Raw genomic sequence first — 20,983 nt, 5'->3', positions numbered from 1 at the left:
CTGTGAGTAGTAAGTACACAACAAACGCTCCTGAGGTTCTACAACAATCATCGAATGGGCCTTCTAGTTTTGCACTTTTGCCCCACTTAAACTTTCTTAACATAATCGGATGCTTTAATGGGCTTACAGTGAAATGTACTTACAAAGCGATTATATCCGATAAAGATTCCTAACATAATACCGACAAGGTTGCATAAGATCTATGAATTATTTAACATTGTCATGATTTATAAAGAGGCCTGATTACAACTATAAAGTAGAAAGGTTTGTATTCATATTCAGACCAAAACAAAACAAAAAATGATTAATCAATTAACGAACAACGAGTTAATTGGATTATTTACATCCATTGCCCTTGTCATATACGTTACATGTCTCCTCCACACCAAAAGTCGTACGAGACTGCCTCCGGGACCAAATCCCTGGCCAGTGATCGGCAACATGTTTCAACTCGCTGGTTCACCGCCGCACCACTCATTGACTAAACTTTCACGGCGTCACGGGCCTATCATGACTTTGCGGCTCGGGTCGATGCTGACAGTTGTGATCTCTTCGAGCGAAGTGGCTCGGGAGATTTTTAAGAAGCACGACGCACCGTTGGCTGGCCGGAAGATTTACGAGGCGATGAAAGGAAGGAAGAGTAGTGACACCTCGCTCATCACGGCTCAGTACGGTGCGTATTGGCGGATGCTGCGGCGACTCTGCACCACTCAGTTCTTTGTCACGCGCCGTCTTGATGCTATGAGTGATGTACGTTCTAAGTGTGTTGAGCAGATGCTTCGGTTCGTCAAGGAAGGTGGCCAAAACGGTGCGTATTATATTAGATTTCCTTTTATCAACAACACATGTGTGACGCTCAGCAACAACGTTCTTGGTACTCACTGATACAAACCATTTTAGCTATACATATATATCATTGGTTGGTGTGATTATATAATTATTCAAAATATTATGTTACTTATTTTTAGGAGAATTTAAAAGTTTCAAAGTTTTAAGAATTTAATTTTCTTTTAAGAATTATCCTTCGTATATTAATTAATTATATTGATTCTAATGTATATTTTATAAACACTTTTACAAATTTATTTCTTATCAGGTACAAAAACAATCGACGTGGGGAGATACTTCTTCTTGATGGCGTTTAACCTCATAGGAAACCTCATGTTTTCGAGAGAATTGCTCGATCCCGATTCAAAAAGAGGGTCCGAGTTCTTTTACCACACCAGGAAAGTGATGGAGTTCGCCGGGAAACCCAACGTTGCCGATTTCTTCCCTTTGCTAAGATTCATTGACCCACAAGGAATCAGAAGAAAAACACAGTTCCACGTGGAGAAAGCCTTTGAGATCACCGGAGAGTTCATCAGAGAACGATCAGAGGTTAGGGAGAGAGAAGGGAGCGACGAGAAGACAAAGGATTACTTAGATGTTCTTTTGGAGTTTCGTGGCGGCGATGGAGTCGACCTAGAAGAACCTTGTAGCTTCTCAGCAAGAGATATCAACGTTATTGTTTTCGTAAGTTTTACCCGCCATATATCTCGATTTTGTATTTGTCACTTTAATTATGTGTTTAGAAAAAGTTTACATTTAATTATATAAGAGAAAACGTCAAATATTTTTATACAATTTAAATTTTATTGATAGGAAATGTTTACGGCAGGGACGGATACGACAACAAGCACGTTGGAGTGGGCACTAGCGGAGCTACTACACAACCCAAGAACCTTAACCAAACTCCAAACCGAACTCCGAACATATTTCAAATCCCCTGACCAAAAGCTCCAAGAAGAAGACCTTCCCAACCTTCCCTATCTCTCAGCTGTTATCATGGAAACCTTAAGGTTACACCCACCTCTGCCTTTCCTAGTCCCACACAAGGCTATGTCAACATGTCACATCTTCGGCAAATACACTATCCCCAAAGAAACACAAGTCTTGGTTAACGTATGGGCAATCGGGCGCGATCCTAAAACATGGATCGACCCGGTTATGTTCAAACCGGAAAGATTTATATCCGACTCGAATCCCCGAGACTTCAAGGGACAGGATTTCGAGTTCTTGCCGTTTGGATCGGGTAGACGGATGTGTCCAGCTTTGCCTTTAGCGTCACGGATCTTGCCGTTAGCCATTGGATCGATGGTAAGGTCGTTTGATTGGGCCTTGGAAAATGGGCTTAGCGCAGAAGAAATGGATATGGGAGAAAGAATTGGTATTACATTGAAAAAATCTGTTCCTTTGGAAGCGATTCCAATTCCTTATCTAGGCTAAGCAGTTATTTTTTTTTTTAATCTTTGTTTTCTTCACATGAATGTGTACTTTTTAACACTTACATACCCAAAGCAATCCAATATGTATACCCCAAAAGATGCGAATAAGGCGTTATTGTCAATGAATTGATTCGGTTCAACTGACATAGCCGAAGTTGACCACATTTGGTGTTATTGTCATTGTCATTGTCTTCTTTTGTAATATGTGCATCGATGCAAACGTTAGCACGTAAGACGTGGCATGCAATTAGCAACCAAAGCCCCAACGTCTGTTCCAAAAGAGATATCTTTTGTGGGTCTCTCCAATCTCCCATACATAGATGTGCCTTTTGGAGCATTCCTTTGGGTTTAGTTGCTAAACAACCTTACTAATAGTTAGATTAGATTTCTAGAATATTCTGAGCAAACCACTCAACAACAGTCATCATCAAACGACGTCGCTAGACTGCCTCCTACCGGTACCAAATCAGAGAACACCAACTTCACAAACATAGTGACATAAAACGCAAACGCTAATCCAATGTTCACAAAACAAAACGCCTCTGATTCATTTATTCCAGTTTACAAATCCAACGATTCGTACATCAGAAAAAGAAACTAAACACAAAAGTAAAACACAATTCAAACAAAGAAGAAAAATTTCAGAATCAGAGAGCTTTAAGCATATCCTCAGCACTACTGTTAGTGAAAGCACCACCTTCTTCGAGGTTCAGAACCTTCACAACACCATCCTCAGCCAGAATCGCGTATCTCCTTGACCTAACTCCGAGTCCAACAGGCTTATCCCTCAAATCCAATTCAACTCCAAGCTTCCCTGTGAACTCACCGTTTCCATCGGACAACAGCATCACCTCGTCGTTGATTCCGAGGTCTTTCCTCCACGCTTCCATCACGAACGCGTCGTTGACGGAGACACAGGCGATTACATCGATGCCTTTAGATCTGAGCTCTCCTGCTTTGGATACGAATCCAGGGACGTGTTTCTGCGAGCAGGTCGGTGTGAATGCGCCGGGGACTGCGAATAGGATCGCTTTCTTCCCGGCGGTGAGGGATGAGACGGTTACTGTTTTGACGTCTCCGGTGGATGGATCGAGGTATGAGAGAGTTGAGTCTGGGAGCTTGTCTCCGACGGAAATGGAGGCGGTGACTGGCGTTGTCGCGAAGGATCTGGTTGCGGCGGAGCTGGTGCGGCGGCTGCGGAATCTGAGAGAGAGGTTAGGAGCGAGGGAGCGATTGAAGGAGAGCGGCGCGGTGAAGGATACGGTGGGGGAAAGTAACGGCTTAGCGACGGAGATAACGGTTGCGGAGGAGGAGATGAATCTAGAAACGGAGAGAGATGTCGCCATTGATGCTGTTTAGGTGAAGAGGGATGACTTCAGGTTTGTGATTTGTTTAAGATGATGAGACAGATTGGGCCTTAATGGGCTTAAATTGTATCTACCGTATGGGCCTGTATGTTTACTTTTTAAGATATTTAGGGTTTAAAAGTCAAACCCTAATCGCCATTGGTATCGTTAGCACTACGGAGACAAGAAACAATGTCTAGAATTCGTAGTGATTGGTCCAACCTTTGTTCCGATGTTTTGAGAATAATCTTTGAAGGATTAGGGACTAAAGATTTTCGTCGAGCGAGAACTGTTTGCTCACATTGGTATGATGTTTCAAGAGAATGTACGCTACCTATGTATCTATTGCGAATTCTTTTTCCACGAAGATTTGACTTATTTGTACGATCCCAGTGAAAACAAGTTTGACAACCTAGAAAACCTCGGATTCGATTTCTCGAAAAGCTTTGTTATGGCTAGTTGCAGCAGTTGGCTCTTGATGAATAATCGTAGTTTCTTATATCTTTTGAACGTGTTTACTAGCGAGACGATCGATCTTCCATCGATGGAGTCATGTCAAGAACAAAGAGACGATGAATTTGAAGATTTCATCAACTCCACGTACAAAAGAAAAAAGGTAATAAAATATTTTCCTGCCAAGAAGATAAAACATAGTATAATCAAAACTTGTGGTATTATTAATAAACTGAAAAACTTGTGTGTTTACATCATAGTTTCGATGCTTTAAATAGATAATACAACAGACGCAAATAAGAGTTTCATCTCTTCTACTTGTGACGTTTAGACAATACGACACAATCTAAACATCACGACTCTTAGCTAGAAACTAACTTATACAAATGTGACTTTATGTTATACAAAACTCAATTATGTCCAACACTCCTCCTTAATTGAGTTTCTCTTTGACTTTACGTTGTAGCTTGGAACCACCACGACCAAAACAGCTTGTTCACGATTAAGAAAGGAGATGACTATTGGTACACTCTTGAAGGCGTTAACTGTGTAAACATGGCGTATAAAGACCACAAGCTTTACCTATTTACATTTGATAGCTACGTCAAGATTTTTGATTTCTCTGGAGATTTCCCTAACAAAGTCACCCGAGGAAACCCGTACCGTAACCATCCGTTTCGCTATGATTTGCAACCTGAGGAATCCGTTTGGAAGGTGAAGGTTGCGATTACAAACTCGGGGGATGTTTTGATCGTTGTGAGTATGAAAGGGTTAGAAGAGAAACGTTTCTTTAACATGTTCAAGATGAATATGGAAAGTGGTGACTGGGAAAGAGCAGAATCTCTTGCAGGTGAGGTGTTGATATTTGGTCATGGTGTAACAATCAAAGATGTTAATGGTTTGGGAGTCAAGAGTGATTCAATCTGTTTTGGTTATGATGATCTTTCCCCAAGTGGCTGTCTTAACCCAACAGAAAAAGTAAGTCTGGTGTGTTTGATCTTGCGACAAGTTCTGGAAGAGTTTCTGGTTTGCTCCTGGACATGTTCGTAAGTCTTCGATCAGAAGTCTAAAAGATGCCAACAGAATATCTTGATGAAAATTAACAGCTGAAGCAGAGCACCAACTACCAAGTAGATTTAATATTTTGGTTGATAAAAAATTAGCCGTCAACAGAATATTCCTTTTTATTTTTGTTGTCGCTTTTTCATTAGTGGAAACTACGTGTTAGATTGTTAGGGGAGGCTTGCTTTAGCAAAATAGTTAACAAAAATGATTTAGCAACCAAATTTTTTTTTTAAAATGATCAAAAGCAAAAAGATGCCAAAGGAATATGCGTCAACCTGAATTGTGCTGCGAGCCTGCGACTGTGATTCCTCCACCTGTCCTTAGGTTATGTTTGTGTTTACAACTTTACATGCACTGCACTTGGTTTTCTGGTTAATTAAGATTCTAAAATTACATCATCAATCATCATGGTCCATGGAGCTTATAATTTATACTATATAATAGCTAGTCAAAACCAATATATATATATATATATATATATAAATATGATCGAATAAATATTTAGCTTCCTTATTCGTTAATTACTTGTTCTAGTGTTTAAGCTAATTCCCCAAAGTTACTTGGGCAAGAGAGCAAGAGCTAAAAAAAAATGTAAACCTAGCCATTTGGTCATCTGCAAAGGTCGGCTGCGTGCGACGCAGCGTTTTAACGTTTTCCATTTTTATTTTATTTTATAAGATCGTACGGCGATTAATAGTTTTAATCCGACGGCAATATATATACGAAGCTAAAGCCTAAAGAATCACATTAGTGTAAACTGTAAACCAAAGCTTTGCCAAGTGTTCAGTGTTCTTGATCAAAAATTTTGTATAAGATCTAATCAAACAAATGGCTACTATCACTGTTGTGAAAGCTAGGCAGATCTTTGATAGCCGTGGAAACCCTACCGTCGAGGTTTGTTAATTTTTTTTTTAGCTTCCTTTGAGTTACTTCTCTCGTAGATAGATCCGTTTGGATGATGAGTATTTAAAATAGATTATGTTTTCTGTGACCATCCATCGCTCTGTTTTTCTTTTTTTGGTTACTAAGATTGCTTTGTGAGTGATATGGATGATCAATGTTTAATCTATTTTGCTCTGATTGGATTAACGGATCACACGGTTTTGATTAGCTTTTCACCGATTGATTCGAAAACTGATTATGGAGTTTATCTGTTTGATGATTTAGGTCGATGTCCACACATCCACCGGCGTTAAGGTCAGAGCTGCTGTTCCTAGTGGAGCTTCCACTGGTATGCTGTTTTTTTCTTTTTTTTTTTTTTTTTTTTTTTTTTTTTTTTTTTTTTTAATTTATTTCTTGTTATTGTTATTTTTGTCTTATGTAGTAGACAGATATGTTTGGTTAAGATTATTACATAGTGGTGGTTTGTTTTTTGAGTCTGTTAACTTGTTATTGTAACATCTTGCATAGGAATATACGAGGCTCTTGAGCTGAGGGATGGAGGATCAGACTATCTTGGAAAAGGTGTCTCAAAGGTGAGAGTGTGGTTATTGTTGGTGATTATGTAGTGGGTTTGGTTTTCGAAACAGAACAAAATGTTTGTGTGAATTGGTGTCTGTAGGCTGTTGGAAATGTTAACTCAATCATTGGCCCGGCATTGATTGGCAAGGTGACCCCCCTGTTAATTAAACCCTTTTTACATCAGAAGTTTCTTATGTGATTCACTTTCTCAAGATTTGTGTGTTTTCGCTTGTTGCAGGACCCAACTCAGCAGACTGCTATTGACAACTACATGGTTCACGAACTTGATGGTACCCAAAACGAGTGGGGATGGTGCAAGCAAAAGGTGCTTTTTTAGATTAATACTTCTTGTTTTGTGGATTCACTTGAGATATTGAACGATGATCTTCTTGTGTTTGCTTACAGCTTGGCGCCAATGCAATTCTTGCTGTTTCTCTCGCCGTCTGCAAGGCTGGCGCTGTTGTCAATGGAGTTCCTCTCTACAAGGTTTGATCATCTCTTGCAACCATTAGCACAAAACATTGCCACTTTGTTTGATAGTACAAAGATCATCTCAACTCTTTTTTATTTTTCTTTGTATCCTTGTGCAGCACATTGCCAATCTTGCTGGTAATCCAAAGATTGTGCTGCCAGTTCCTGCCTTCAATGTCATCAACGGTGGATCCCATGCAGGAAACAAGCTTGCAATGCAGGAGTTCATGATTCTCCCTGTTGGAGCTTCATCCTTCAAAGAAGCCATGAAAATGGGTGTGGAAGTCTACCACAACTTAAAGGTAAATCGTAGAATCATTTTGGTGAATTATATGATTTAAGAACATTTCTTTTATGTGACTAATTCACTCTTCTTGCTCTCATTTGGATTTTCAGTCTGTGATTAAGAAGAAGTACGGCCAGGATGCAACAAACGTTGGTGATGAAGGTGGCTTTGCACCAAACATTCAGGAGAACAAGGAAGGTCTCGAACTGCTCAAGACTGCCATCGAGAAGGCTGGATACACTGGCAAGGTTGTCATTGGAATGGATGTTGCTGCATCTGAGTTCTACTCATCAGACAAGAAATACGACTTGAACTTCAAAGAAGAGGTGATCACAATCATTTTCTTTACTTGAGAAGAAATCAAGAACAATGCTCTCAATACCTATCCCCTGCTCTGTTTTTGTATATGCAGAACAATGATGGTTCTCAGAAGATTTCTGGAGATGCTCTAAAGGACCTGTACAAGTCATTCGTTTCAGAGTACCCAATTGTGTCCATTGAAGACCCATTTGACCAAGACGATTGGGAGCACTATGCTAAAATGACCGCTGAGTGTGGCGAGAAAGTTCAAATTGTCGGTGATGATCTCTTAGTCACCAACCCCAAGGTTCTGCCATTGTTACCTTAGAACTTTCTCTCTCTTTCTCAAAGTGCTTATATCTCTAACACTCTTATACGGATGCAGAGGGTTGAGAAGGCAATTAAGGAAAAGTCTTGCAATGCTCTTCTTTTGAAGGTAACATCCTCACTCACAAAGTACTCTTATCTGCCTTTGAATAATGTTAGTAACTCTTTGTGCATGAACAAACAGGTTAACCAAATTGGATCTGTAACCGAGAGTATCGAGGCAGTTAAGATGTCAAAGAGAGCTGGTTGGGGAGTAATGGCCAGTCATCGTAGTGGAGAGACCGAGGACACCTTTATTGCTGACTTATCTGTCGGTTTGTCAACCGTAAGTCAAAATTTAACATCATATAGCAAGAAGTATCCCATTGTATTTTTTTTCCAAATTATATCATGATATCGAGTCTGTTGGTATTGTTGTTATATAACACAGGGGCAAATCAAGACCGGAGCTCCTTGCAGATCAGAGCGTCTTGCCAAATACAACCAGGTTTAGTATCAAAGATGTCTTGTTTTTTTTTACGATCACAATAGATTGGTTCATCAGACTGATGAGCGTAATGTTGTGTGATATAATGAATGTAGTTATTGCGAATTGAAGAAGAGCTTGGAGCAGAGGCAGTGTATGCAGGAGCCAACTTCCGCAAACCCGTCGAGCCATACTAGAGAGACAGAGACTCAAAACAAATCTGAGAGTTTAATTGATACTGTACTTGAGGTTTTTAAAAAGGCTAAATAAAGGATTTGTGTCTCAGCTGAAATGGTTTGGTTCTACTTTCTGGTAGAGAAGCCTGAACAAGAAGACTGTTGGATTTCATGTGAGTTCTGCCTTTTCAAAAGACAGTAGCCTTACTTTATATTAATGTTAGAGCTTTTGTTTTGTTATCTCGTGTTTCTTTACGAGATTCACAAGGTCACATGTCTCTTTGATATATATTACACAATCTAACGTAAATCAGAGTCCATAGTTTCGACTAGTTGTCCTCAGAATCGGAATCAGAAACCGTATCATCGGTACTAAGCTCTTCACTACCGGCTACCGCATTCATCGATAGGGTCTCCACCAGCAGACAAGCTAGTCCAAAGCCGTACTGTATCTACACTACCAAGTAGCTCCTTTGTTGGACATTGAGGCATGTACTAGAGAACATTGTAGCGATTTCTCGATTTCAAAAATTGTAAAGCCCTAATGAACCCCAAGTGTCCGGAGATGTCTCCAAGGATTAGCATGACATTTTGTTGGTGTAAAATTGCCAACTGCCTCACAAAGAAAAGAAAGTTGACTAAAATATCTAATTAATAATAAGCTAGTAACGTAATTGCTGGAAAGGAAATACCTATTCTATAAAGTAATTAATTAATTTCTAAAATGAAAGACTAATTTCCTATTTTGATAATGCTAATATTAAAAAAAAAAAAAAAGTAAATAAAAGGGTATCGATCTGTGGTTAGAATAAAATGCAGGCTGTGGGGTTCGAACCCACGCGCACTTATGTGCAGAAGAACTTAAGTCTTCCCCCTTAACCTCTCGGGCAAACCTGCTACTCTGTTAATTCAGCCACTCATACATAAATATAACCTAATAAACTAAACAAACTTGGTACTATATCTTTTTGTTTTGCTCGACTCATTTCAATCGTCGTATCTTACCTCTCACATAATGAATGATAATGTCCTTCTCTGGAGATTGTGATTTCTTTGTTGGTTTGCGTAATATGAAAATAATAACTACACCACATATCCACAGATCACAAGTGACAGTGTGTATGTAGCTATGCCTCAGAATATTGTATCAAAAACCACAAAATCAACAGGACATTGATAGATCACACTCTGTTCCTCATATCCACACAACAATCGCGCTGGGTAAGTAACAGTATGACACAAACACATCCACGAGTCAGAAGCAAATACATACTTTCAATTAGATCAAATACCAGAAATTGCAGTGGAACAATATTCCTTGGTTTTATCTTCTCTGTTTCAGAGGTTTTAACATAAACTCTGTTAAATGTAATACTCTCTTCTTCACAGGGATTTTTCCCCATTAAGTTAAATATCGTAGGGACATAAAGTTTGTTTTTTTGCATCAGCAAAAACAATGTAAACCCAAAAGACAAATGAGACAACTTGTATAAAAACTTACCAAAATAGAAGAAAAAGAGTTTTTTTTTTTGTTTTTGTTTTGCCTCCCAAACAGTTAAGCTTCAGCAAAATTCAGATCTTTGAACGTTTCAAGTAAATAACTACGGCTATGCTTGTTAGAACAACAGCTCCTGTAACCACCACATCACCAAGCCATGAAACCAATCCACTTCCTCTATCTCGAGAATCCTCTATCTTGAGTTGAGTGGTTTCTGAGCTCAAGCTCCTTGTTGACTCGGTGAAGTCCAGATGCAGCCTCAAAACCTTTTGTCCTGTAGACCTAGCAAGCGTAACAGCACCAACCAAATCACTATCCGATGTAATCAAAACCTTATCACCTTCATCATCCTCATATATAATCTGAGGCCGTTGTTCCACACTGTTGTTGTCGCTGCCAATTCTTTGCATCACAATGCCCATCAGCTCTTCTAGGTTTTCAGCTGCGGAAGTAAACCGATGTACACGGCCCTTAAGGTCTTCGAATTTGAATGAAAACGAGTTTCCAAGTCCTAGAGATGGGTAAGAACTAAGCTTCCCAATATCTGCATGATGCATCATTGCTGACATTTCGCTTTGAGTGTCGGAATCATCAGGTGGCTCTAAAGCAAGAGCTGAATCCCAAAACTTCTGCATCATCGTGTTAGCCATATCATTCACAGCTCCAGAACTGTTCTCGACCATAGAAATAGCTGCGTGAGTAATCTGAAGAACGTCAACACAAGCTGCAGCGGTTCCATCTTTGTCTATTATAGGAAGATGTAGAAACTTCCCATCATGCATTATGTGCAACGCATCAAGAATCGTTGTCTCAAGCGATGCACATTCGGGGTTCGGAGTCATAACCTTCTCGACAAGAGTCAGTTCAGAAGATAAGTTCTGCGCCACCACTCGCATCAGAATGTCCTTTGAAGTCAAGATTCCATGGATTTTGTTCCCAACAGAAATGATAACAGAGTTAACCCTCAAATCCCGCATCTTTTTCGCAGCAACATAAACAGGATCTGATGGTGCTACAAGTGCAACCTTTGAATTGTCTGTGATAATCGTTGACAAGGCTGGCTTAAACATTCTCTCCCTCAAGGTTTCAATAAAAGCATACGGAGCAGAGTACCCGCTACCCCATTGCTTCTCTACACCTTCCACTGCAGCTGCTAAAGCGCTACCTTGCTCTGCAGCTTTCTCCATCCTCGAAATCGCATCGTATAAACACTTTGTGATATCCAACAAAGCAATAACTTCACCGTTCTCTACAACAGGCAAGTGCCTAAATTTCCCTTGAACCATCTTCTGAAGAGCTTCAAGCGCCAATGAATCAGAAGTAACAAAAATAGGATTCCTAGTCATAACCTTAGAGACCAAAGTTTGATCAGGTCTCAACCCTTCAGCAATCACTCTTGTAGCTACATCTTTATCAGTAACAATCCCGGAGAGAAGCGCACTTGAATCAGTCAACAAACAAGCATCAACACGCCTAGCAGCCATCCTTCTACAAGCATCAAAAACAGTGGTTCCTTCAGGGATAGTAAGAGCTTTCGATAACCTAAGCTTCTTCACTGTTCTCTCTCCATTAGAAGAAGGTTGAGATTGAGGTTGAGGAGGAGGTGAATTGGGTTTAGAGGTGTTCCCACCATTAACGCTTCCGTTCTCTGATTGGACTGATTTCTTGGAAGGTGGTGGTCCTCGGCGTACACTTGAAGTAGTGCTTCTTCTCCCTGATGTTGAAGACGGACCCGTCGCTTGAGTACTCATATTCAATCGATCTAGGGATGTCTTTAGATCCCTGAATCCGTAAAAAAAAATGATTCCTTTAGAAAACAAACTTGTCTCTGCGAATGAAAAATTCAACCTTTAAATTCTAACACCGTCAAAAAATTTATATAAGCACAACAAATCTGAATAAACCCAAATTTCACAATAAACAAGATTTGTTATGAGAATCCGACGCGCACATACACGCATCGAAGGTCGTCAAAAAAGGATTAGAATTTAAGAGGCCAAGGGAAGGGAAATAATAAAACAAACTTGAAACCCTAGAATAATGAGTAGAAGATTAGGATTTTAGGGTTTACCTTTCTTCTTCAACCTCTTCTCTCTGAGCAATTTTGTTAGAAAAAAAATAACCAAACGGCTCTTAACAATTGTGTTCAGCCATTTATCGAGTTTTCATTGGCTGTTCTTTTGATTCCGTGTGTGTGGTGGTTCGCCTCACCACTTTCGTCTTTTTTTTATTATTATTAATAATATAATGGACAACTTGTAATAATAAAAATGTAGGTACAATTTAATGAGTTTTTCTATAGTATAGAAGATCCGTAAAACAAAAGTAACAAAGCGGGAATTTAATGTTGTCTGATAATTGTCCATAACTTTACCCTTTCGTTTTCAAAAGTATGAAATTTGAATCACCAGCAATCTTTTTTTAGAAAGATATTAATCTTTTGTATGTATTTTTATTAGATTTTAATTTATAGAAAAAATTTGAAACTTTCACCAAAATCATCAAAAATAAATAAATGAAAAAAATTTAAGAAGTGCTAGAGAATATTTTATAATTTTATTAGTTAGTTTTCTAAAATCTTGTAAAGTATTCCAAACATGTTTTTGTGATACTTTCTATGACTTGTGAAAAATATATAAAAAATCATAAATAATAACATAATAATTGAATTCATTAACAATCCTAGATTTGTTTTTTGGTTTTAATTGAATAACAAATTTTTTTTTATTGATTCTATAAAAGTCTGGATCCAATAACCCAAATTTAACAAATTTTAAATGATTTTTTACAACTCATAAACTAATAACACTAAATTTTAACAAAACTTAACAAATTTTGATTTAATAACAACAAATTCTACGTAATATTAAAAATCTTTAAATTGCTATTTAAATCTCAAATTAATAACCCGTAAAAAAGTTGATGGTTCAAATAAAATACCAAATTTTTAATAGAAATTTTTAAATAAAGATTTGTGTGGGTTAAAAGAAAAAAAAATGGTCAAATGATAAAAGAAAACAAAAAAAAGTATTGACAAGATATAATGCACGCAAGTAGCTTCTCTGGTCAACTGGACCCATGACTCTTCTTTGCTAGAACTTACAAGTGAACTCTTTTTTTCTTTTTAATTATCTAGATTTTCCATTCATATATGAAACGATTACAAAACTGAGCTAAGCTACGAAGGGCATTCCCATTGCACATATTTATGGAGGATGTGAAGAATAAAAAAAAAAAAAAAAAAGACGAAAAGGTGGAGAAATGAGAAACAAGTGTCTCTGCCAAGAGTTATACAGATACTGAATCAGAATGAATCTACAACTGTCATAAATTGATTGGTTAAGTAAACAATAAAAAAATAAATAATTAAATTAAAATAAAAGTATTATTATTTAATTCTTTTGATACTCAGAAGATAGTATAACCAATGTAATTGCTCTAACAGCAACTCCAATTGATCCTTAAACCTTTAAAAATTTGAGGGTTTTTAAGTTCTAATAGACCTTTAAACCTTTAATTTTTAAGAGTTTGAATAGTGAACTTTCAAATTTGGGGGTGCACTATTCAGTCTTTTAAAATTTTACATATATTTCATTTTAGTCTTTATAACTTTTCTATCTTACAAAAAGGTCTAATAAGTTTAATTGTTTGAAATTTATCTATATAAATTAAATTGTTTGATTTATATCTATATATATATTCTATTATTTGAAATATATCTATATAAATTTTTTTATTTGAATATATCTATGGAAATAATTATATTGAATAACTTTATATTTTACATGTAATATTATTTTATATATTTGATATATATATATATATATTATATGTTGTTTTATCATAGAAGTTATTGTATTTTATTAAATATTGTTTGATATATTTTTTCATTGTGTATTTTATATTTATCTATGAAAGTTTTGTGATTATAACAAATTATTTGTAAGATTGTGGATTATAATGTAAATAGAAAACTTTTTAGAAATAAATTTGAGGATGTACCATTGGAGTAAGTCACCTTCAAACCTTTATTTTGTAGATGGACTCCCTTTAAAATGAAGGCATTGTTGGAGATGCCCCAAGACAAGCTGATTTAAACATAATCAACTTAATCCTCCAAAAAATAGGAAGAATCAGAGTCAAAGAATTCATGTGACCATCTAGGAAATCCAATGGCAACATGTAATTTTTTCTTTTAGTAGCTGACCATCAGTTTATTTTTCTTCTATATAGTATTAGCTTTTTTACGTAATGCAATGCATCTAGTAATCTTAAAGAAAAAGAAAATCATCGAATAACCGTTGTCATCCCTGAACTGTAAAGTGTACCCAGGACTCTCATCTTTTTATTTGGCTTCTTTGGCACATTTGGAAGTTGCAGAAACGATATGATAATATTCAATCATCAAATTTGGAATTCGGCTGAGATGGTTTAACAAAAAAAAAAAAAAAAAAAAAAAATTGGAGAAACAATTAAGACGGGCCAGGCCAGCCCACATAAGCCGTTAGGTTCAGGTTGGTTTTTTGGTTCGAGACATTTATTAGTTTTAGGCTTTATTCGTAATAAATGAAGAGTTTAAGGGTTCTTTTTGATAATTTCCCCCACGAATCACACAAGTGAGAGAGCTCATCAGAGTCCACGAGCTTCCCACTAAAAAAAATACTTGAAACTAAAAAACAAATCGAAGAGGGCGATACAAACGATTTCGAATGCTTCTTCATCTTCTACTTTGATATCCTTCATCTTCTGATGCTCCTAGATATGGATCTCGGTGTTCTTCTACCATCTCTTATTCCATCATCGCAATCTGTGAGCTGTCTCTCTTATTCGCTTTCGATTTCAATGTCGCTATTTAAATTTTTGTGATTTTTTGTTCGATTTTTATCAATTTCTGTTTTAATTCCGTTCCGAGAATTCTTAGGTTTATGTGCTTGTGTTTTACTTCGTTTACTTGGCCGTCGCCGGAGAAATTCTTCCCGGGAAAGTTATACGCGGCGTTCTTTTATCAGATGGCTCTCAACTTCGTTACCGATGCAATGGTTTAATTTAGTCTCTCTGTAATTCTGTGATCTTCGCCACTTCTATTTCAATTCGTTTTGTTGATTCCCCCAAACATTTGTTTACAGGTCTATTGGCGTTAACATTGTTGGTCGCTATTTTGGGACTCTGTGCAAAACTTGGCATTGTATCACCTCTTGTAAGTGTAGTTACCAAGATTGAAATTGTGTGTTTCTATGAATCCGAATGAGTGAGTTGAGACTGGAATTGCTTTCTTTGTATTCATACCATTGAGATGTTTTGCAGGTTGTTGCGGATAGAGGTCTTGAGTTACTCTCTACTACTTTTATTTTCTGTGTTTTGGTAAGATGATCAAATCCTAATTGAGGTTATCTTTGTTTTAGTCTTATTTACAACAGGATCAGATTTGCTCTTGGGTGGTGTAGTGTGTAATCTTCATGATTTTTCTTAATATTGTCAGGTGACATTAGCATTGTATATTACTGGGAGAAGTTCCTCGGATAAGAGTTCTTCCCTAAAGCCTCATGTCTCAGGAAATCTTGTACATGACTGGTACTGACATAATATATTTGGATATCTCCTCCTTTCTTGTCACATAAACCGTTTTTTTAAGTTATATATATTGGCTCCTGCCAGAGAATAGCTAAGTAAGAATCTGTACTCTGGTACTATATAGTGTTTGAGACAACGATTTAGACATTATGATTCTACAGAACCTCGTAGAGTGTTGAGTAATTGCTCCTCGAATGGTCGTAGCGTTAATTCAGTTAACAGCAGCAGTGACTTAGCTTTTCAACTTTTCTACTGAAACTTTAAGTTCTGGTAGCTGTCTTTACTTGCTTTTTCCAAACAACTGCTTCTTTTTTTCCTCATCTTGTTTGTTTCATGTGATAGGTGGTTTGGATTACAGCTGAATCCTCAGTTTATGAGCATTGATCTCAAGTAATCCATCTTTCCGTTTTTTCTTATATTTGACATCCCGGGTTGCATCATTGCTTCAGCTTGCTCAGTACACATATCGAGTAGCAGTTTAGTACTATCTACAATTATGCATGTTTATGATGATGGGAATTATTCCTTGTGTAGGTTTTTCTTTGTCAGAGCAGGGATGATGGGATGGCTACTTATCAATCTCTCTATTCTGGAGAAAAGTGTGCAGGATGGTTCACTGAGTCAGTCGATGATTCTTTACCAAATCTTCTGTGCGGTAAATTTGGGTTTACTTACAACTCCTGCTTCCTGTAGTTGATTATCTGTGTTTTGTTAGTTTTGATTACTTTCATAATTGCAGTTATATATATTGGACTACTTTGTTCATGAAGAATACATGACCTCTACGTAAGTTCATGGCGTGTTAAGGAAACACTTTTGTTTTACCAAAATATGAACATTTCCATAATTACAAGTACTTTGATTTTACATTTTCAGGTGGGACATAATTGCAGAGAGACTGGGCTTCATGTTAGTGTTTGGAGATCTCCTGTGGATTCCTTTCACTTTTAGCATTCAGGCATGTAACTGTGAGCTTGAACACAACCAGAACATATTTATTGATAGTATCTTCTAGGCATGTTACAGTTATTGTCGAAAACAATATCGTTCTTGAATGCTTGATCACTCTGTGACTGGATTATCTTCTCTATGGTACAGGGCTGGTGGCTCTTGTACAACAAAGTAGAACTAACAGTTCCTGCTATTGTAGCCAATTGCCTTGTCTTCCTGATAGGGTAAGTTCTGAGTCTTGTGTAATTTTACATTCTTAGAAACTACACTAAAAACCCCTCAATTTCATTTTTGACAGGTACATGGTTTTTCGAGGGGCTAACAAACAAAAACATATCTTTAAGAAGAACCCAAAAACACCTATATGGGGCAAGCCTCCAGTGGTAGTTGGTGGAAAGTTACTGGCTTCAGGCTATTGGTATGATATATTATCTTTCTTTTGTTTCTTTGATTGGTTTGGCCGTCTCTGTCTTTGATTGTTCACATGCTGGGAATATAGAAATGAAAGTTCCGCAATGAAACATTTCCGATAACTTAGTTGCTTTTTTTTAATATATTACAGGGGAATTGCAAGGCACTGTAATTACCTTGGCGACTTGATGCTTGCTCTCTCCTTCAGTTTACCCTGTGGAATAAGGTATCTTCTTCTTCCTTAGTTCATTTTTCCACCACCAAAAGTCATGTAGAAACTAATACCAATATCAAAAGTTTCTAAGTCTCTTTGGCTTTATATAAACGATGTTGAGCTCCAACCTGGTATAATTGATTGATAGAGTATGAGATTCTCTTACTTTTAAGACCCACCGTTTGAACTTTCCAAAGCTTTCAAGTTCATTTTTCCAAAGGTGTTTGTATGATGATGTTTTTTTGTATATATTCAGTTCTCCGGTTCCATATTTCTACCCAACATATCTTCTGATACTGTTGATATGGAGAGAACGAAGAGATGAGGTGAGATGCGCAGAGAAGTACAAGGAGATCTGGGCAGAGTATCTTAGAGTAGTCCCCTGGAGAATACTTCCTTACGTTTATTAGATGTGCCAAGTCACGAATCCTCCCAGTTTCAGATTCACCCTCTTGTGTCTTATTCTCTCATCATCTTGTTTTCAATGTGACATGAGAAGATCCCATTATGGCCTTTTAGCAATACTTGATTGATACGTTTGAGAATTCTACTTCAGTCATAATTATTTAACATTGATAGCAGCGTTTTTCTGTGTTTTTTTTTTTTGGCTTGTTTTAAAACCAGACTCCATAAATTTACAGAAGAAAACAATTTGTTTGATGTTAAATGTCATGATGGAAATAGAAAATGACTAATACAAGAACAAATTGATGTTTAACGTTGCTGCATATGTTTATTGGATGAAATGGAAAAAAATAACAAAAATAGATATTGACGATTACAAAGTTGAATGGACCAAAAAAAAAAAAAAAAAATTGAATGGACCACCTAAATATCTACATACATCCCTTTTGGCATATTTGTTTCCTCTTTTTTTTTTCTGGTTAAAGGATTTTGTTTCCTTTGTTCCCCCTATTTTATTCTTCAAATAAAATGTATTTCCTATCCTATATTATTATTTTTTCTTAAATAATAGTATGGAATATCGGAACAGTTGTTTCCATTTATAATCATATTTTACTTTTAGTAGATCATAAAGTTTTTTAAAATTTATTTGTCAACGAGCTTTATTAAAAAAATTATATACACATATTAAAAAATGCTGAAATACGTGTCAAAGTCCCGTAATCCGTTATAATATACTAAAGATCAATTTTATAATTATTTGAACCTAAAAGGAAGTAGATATATAAAAAAAACCCATTGAAGATCCTAAAAGACACCTTTAAAAGTTCAAAATGTTAATACACAACAACATAAAAAAAAAAAACTTCTAGACTACAACATGTGTCGGTAGGAAGGGAAAAGAATTTGATAGTTTTTTGTTGATGATTCATTGATTTGAAGAGTCGCAGCTGTTTTGCGGTTATGTGTCTCCATCTACATCTCAGATCTATGGTGATATCAAAGACACTTTTTTTTTTTTTTTTTTTGTGAATCTAGAAACACATAACATTTCTCAATAAAGAATATTCTATTGAGATTCGTAGTCAACTATTAAGTGTTTATATCAATTAAAATAATCATAAATTAAAATATAATTCGTCGTGACGGTTTGGGCCGTAATGAGGCCGAAGTCATGCTGCTCGTTAAATTAAGACATGGAGTTACCAAATTACCCCTTAGATAATTTGCTGTGACTGCACGCTAACAAGGGGTAGAACGAAGATTAGCCAAAACTACCACTTAAAAAAAAAAAAACCATGTGAAGATCCAACGGCTGAAAAAGCTATTTCTTGGGGAACATGCAAAGATCTGACCCTAGAAATTAACATTTCTCACCAACCAATAGAGACGCATCCGCAGCTATAAAAAGCCCGAGCCCTTTTCCTCTACTGGTCCACCATTCGTCTGCCTTCTTCCGCATCTCTCTTTTTAATTTCTCTCTGATTTCCTCGATCTTTCCGTCCAACCATGTCTGCCTTCACCAGCAAATTCGCCGGTACGATCTCTCTTTCTCTCCCTCCTGCTTGTTATACTTTCGTAGCGATTTGCTGTTTAGATTCGTGATTCGATTCCTGAAAAGCTTTTAGATCTCTTGTTTTGCTTCTTGTTAAGCGTGTTTAATTGTCTAGATCTGGTTTATTCTTGAGCTTAGCTTGTTTTTAGAGTTGAATTGGATCTGTCGATGATTTCTATGGCTAAAAACTAGCGTAGATCTGATTCTGTTCTCATCAGTTTTAGACTCGTTCGGATTTTTTTCTTCGTTTTATCGATTTGTTATATAGTTCGCGAACGGATCTAATCTAGTATTCACGATCTGAAGCTTTTTAGATTGATTTACAGTTGTTGGTTGTTTCTTATGGTGTGATTGATTGTTTATGTGTTTTGGAACATATGTAGATGAGTTGATCGCCAACGCTGCCTACATCGGCACACCTGGAAAAGGTATTTTGGCTGCTGATGAGTCCACCGGTACCATCGGAAAGCGTCTTGCTAGCATCAACGTCGAGAACGTTGAGACCAACAGACGTAACCTTCGTGAGCTTCTCTTCACTGCCCCTGGTGCTCTCCCATGCCTCAGCGGTGTCATCCTCTTCGAGGAGACTCTTTACCAAAAGAGTTCCGATGGTATGAACTCAATCCTTTTTTTCTCTTTATGTTTTATATTATGTATGTTTTTGTGATGGTTTCTTACTGATGATGGTGTTGATTCTTTGTTACAGGCAAGCTTTTTGTTGATATCTTGAAGGAAGGAGGAGTTCTTCCCGGTATCAAGGTTGACAAGGGTACCGTTGAGCTTGCTGGAACTAACGGTGAGACCACCACTCAAGGTCTTGACGGTCTCGGTGACCGTTGCAAGAAGTACTACGAAGCTGGTGCTCGTTTCGCCAAGTGGCGTGCAGTCCTCAAGATCGGCGAGAACGAGCCATCTGAGCTATCCATCCATGAGAACGCTTATGGATTAGCTAGATACGCTGTTATCTGCCAGGAGAACGGTCTTGTACCAATTGTCGAGCCTGAGATCCTTGTTGATGGATCCCATGACATCCAGAAGTGTGCTGCCGTGACTGAGCGTGTCCTTGCAGCTTGCTACAAGGCTCTTAGCGACCACCACGTCTTGCTTGAGGGAACCCTCTTGAAGCCTAACATGGTTACACCAGGATCAGACAGCCCCAAGGTTTCACCTGAAGTCATCGCTGAGCACACCGTCCGTGCCCTTCAGAGAACCGTCCCAGCAGCTGTTCCAGCCATCGTCTTCTTATCTGGTGGACAGAGTGAGGAAGAAGCTACCAGGAACTTGAACGCAATGAACCAGTTGAAGACCAAGAAGCCATGGTCATTGTCTTTCTCTTTCGGACGTGCGTTGCAGCAGTCTACCTTGAAGACATGGGCGGGCAAAGAGGAAAATGTTAAGGCAGCTCAAGAGGCTTTGTATGTGAGGTGCAAGGCTAACTCAGAAGCCACTCTTGGAACCTACAAGGGTGATGCCAAGCTTGGTGATGGAGCAGCTGAGAGCCTTCACGTGAAGGATTACAAGTACTGAGCACATCGTCTATGGTTTGAGTTTGTGGCGTTTTGTCATCTTCCTGGATATATTTCTAGGGTTTTTTTTTTTTCGTTTTTCTACATTATCGGATTAAAGGTGTTTCTTTTTTTCCTACGATTTCCTTTTGAATTTGTGTTTTGATTTTGGTTGGGTTTGTGTTATTTAGAATTGAGTGTTTTAAAACACGCCCAAATAAAAAAAAAAAGCCTATTGAGGTTATTTTCTCTTGAACC

The 20,983-nt window shown here is 37.5% G+C and overlaps 5 protein-coding genes, 1 non-coding gene and 2 pseudogenes across 11 annotated transcripts; 5 read left to right on the top strand and 3 right to left on the bottom strand.

Moving 5' to 3' along the window:
- The first annotated feature begins 264 nt into the window (after nt 1–264).
- LOC104699097 (cytochrome P450 76A1-like) lies at nt 265–2,426 on the top strand. 4 transcript variants are annotated; one of them, XM_087455543.1, is made up of 3 exons: nt 265–808; nt 1,097–1,512; nt 1,658–2,426. In XM_087455543.1, exons 1-3 carry the CDS (start codon nt 301–303, stop codon nt 1,694–1,696), a joined length of 963 nt encoding a protein of 320 aa, XP_087311669.1. In that variant the 5' UTR covers nt 265–300; the 3' UTR covers nt 1,697–2,426. The 4 variants fall into 4 exon arrangements, with proteins under 4 accessions (XP_087311669.1, XP_087311667.1, XP_087311666.1 ...); XM_087455541.1 differs by having other exon boundaries at nt 1,642–2,426; XM_087455540.1 differs by having other exon boundaries at nt 265–874; nt 1,642–2,426.
- Nucleotides 2,427–2,785: 359 nt separating this feature from the next.
- On the bottom strand, nt 2,786–4,024 carry LOC104791557 (peroxiredoxin-2E, chloroplastic). The gene has a single exon (XM_010517476.3). It carries the CDS (start codon nt 3,608–3,610, stop codon nt 2,912–2,914), a length of 699 nt encoding a protein of 232 aa, XP_010515778.1. The 5' UTR covers nt 3,611–4,024; the 3' UTR covers nt 2,786–2,911.
- A 492-nt stretch (nt 4,025–4,516) lies between these two features.
- On the top strand, nt 4,517–5,249 carry LOC104791556 (putative F-box protein At2g33200 pseudogene; annotated as a pseudogene).
- A 228-nt stretch (nt 5,250–5,477) lies between these two features.
- LOC104791555 (bifunctional enolase 2/transcriptional activator) lies at nt 5,478–8,855 on the top strand. The gene is made up of 13 exons (XM_010517474.3): nt 5,478–6,022; nt 6,296–6,359; nt 6,539–6,603; nt 6,690–6,737; nt 6,828–6,914; nt 6,995–7,075; nt 7,180–7,362; nt 7,457–7,672; nt 7,759–7,953; nt 8,032–8,082; nt 8,158–8,298; nt 8,404–8,460; nt 8,556–8,855. The coding sequence occupies exons 1-13, from the start codon at nt 5,957–5,959 to the stop codon at nt 8,634–8,636; spliced, it is 1,335 nt and encodes a 444-aa protein (XP_010515776.1). The 5' UTR covers nt 5,478–5,956; the 3' UTR covers nt 8,637–8,855.
- Nucleotides 8,856–9,429: 574 nt separating this feature from the next.
- TRNAL-UAA (transfer RNA leucine (anticodon UAA)) lies at nt 9,430–9,512 on the bottom strand. The gene has a single exon. It is a non-coding gene; the product is annotated as a tRNA-Leu (tRNA).
- Nucleotides 9,513–9,977: 465 nt separating this feature from the next.
- On the bottom strand, nt 9,978–12,376 carry LOC104791554 (CBS domain-containing protein CBSCBSPB3 pseudogene; annotated as a pseudogene). Of its 2 annotated transcripts, none has more exons than XR_015559631.1 (2): nt 12,185–12,376; nt 9,978–11,895 (listed from the first exon to the last, which is right to left on the bottom strand). The product of XR_015559631.1 is annotated as a CBS domain-containing protein CBSCBSPB3 pseudogene, transcript variant X1 (transcript). The 2 variants fall into 2 exon arrangements; XR_015559632.1 differs by having other exon boundaries at nt 9,978–11,941; nt 12,185–12,366.
- A 2,305-nt stretch (nt 12,377–14,681) lies between these two features.
- On the top strand, nt 14,682–17,841 carry LOC104791553 (delta(14)-sterol reductase). Its single transcript, XM_010517471.3, has 13 exons — nt 14,682–14,922; nt 15,035–15,152; nt 15,240–15,310; nt 15,418–15,474; nt 15,593–15,684; nt 16,027–16,074; nt 16,219–16,339; nt 16,424–16,470; nt 16,561–16,642; nt 16,783–16,859; nt 16,934–17,053; nt 17,198–17,272; nt 17,517–17,841. Exons 1-13 carry the CDS (start codon nt 14,863–14,865, stop codon nt 17,668–17,670), a joined length of 1,122 nt encoding a protein of 373 aa, XP_010515773.1. The 5' UTR covers nt 14,682–14,862; the 3' UTR covers nt 17,671–17,841.
- Nucleotides 17,842–18,675: 834 nt separating this feature from the next.
- Nucleotides 18,676–20,981, top strand: LOC104791552 (fructose-bisphosphate aldolase 8, cytosolic). Its single transcript, XM_010517470.2, has 3 exons — nt 18,676–19,202; nt 19,604–19,831; nt 19,927–20,981. The coding sequence occupies exons 1-3, from the start codon at nt 19,175–19,177 to the stop codon at nt 20,745–20,747; spliced, it is 1,077 nt and encodes a 358-aa protein (XP_010515772.1). The 5' UTR covers nt 18,676–19,174; the 3' UTR covers nt 20,748–20,981.
- Nucleotides 20,982–20,983: the final 2 nt, after the last annotated feature.

Source organism: Camelina sativa, chromosome 6, assembly GCF_030686135.1.
Source record: "Camelina sativa cultivar CO46 ecotype springtype chromosome 6, ASM3068613v1".
Classification (NCBI taxonomy): domain Eukaryota; kingdom Viridiplantae; phylum Streptophyta; class Magnoliopsida; order Brassicales; family Brassicaceae; genus Camelina; species Camelina sativa.
Note: the sequence above shows the minus strand (reverse complement) of the source record. Positions and strands in the feature narration are given on the sequence as shown.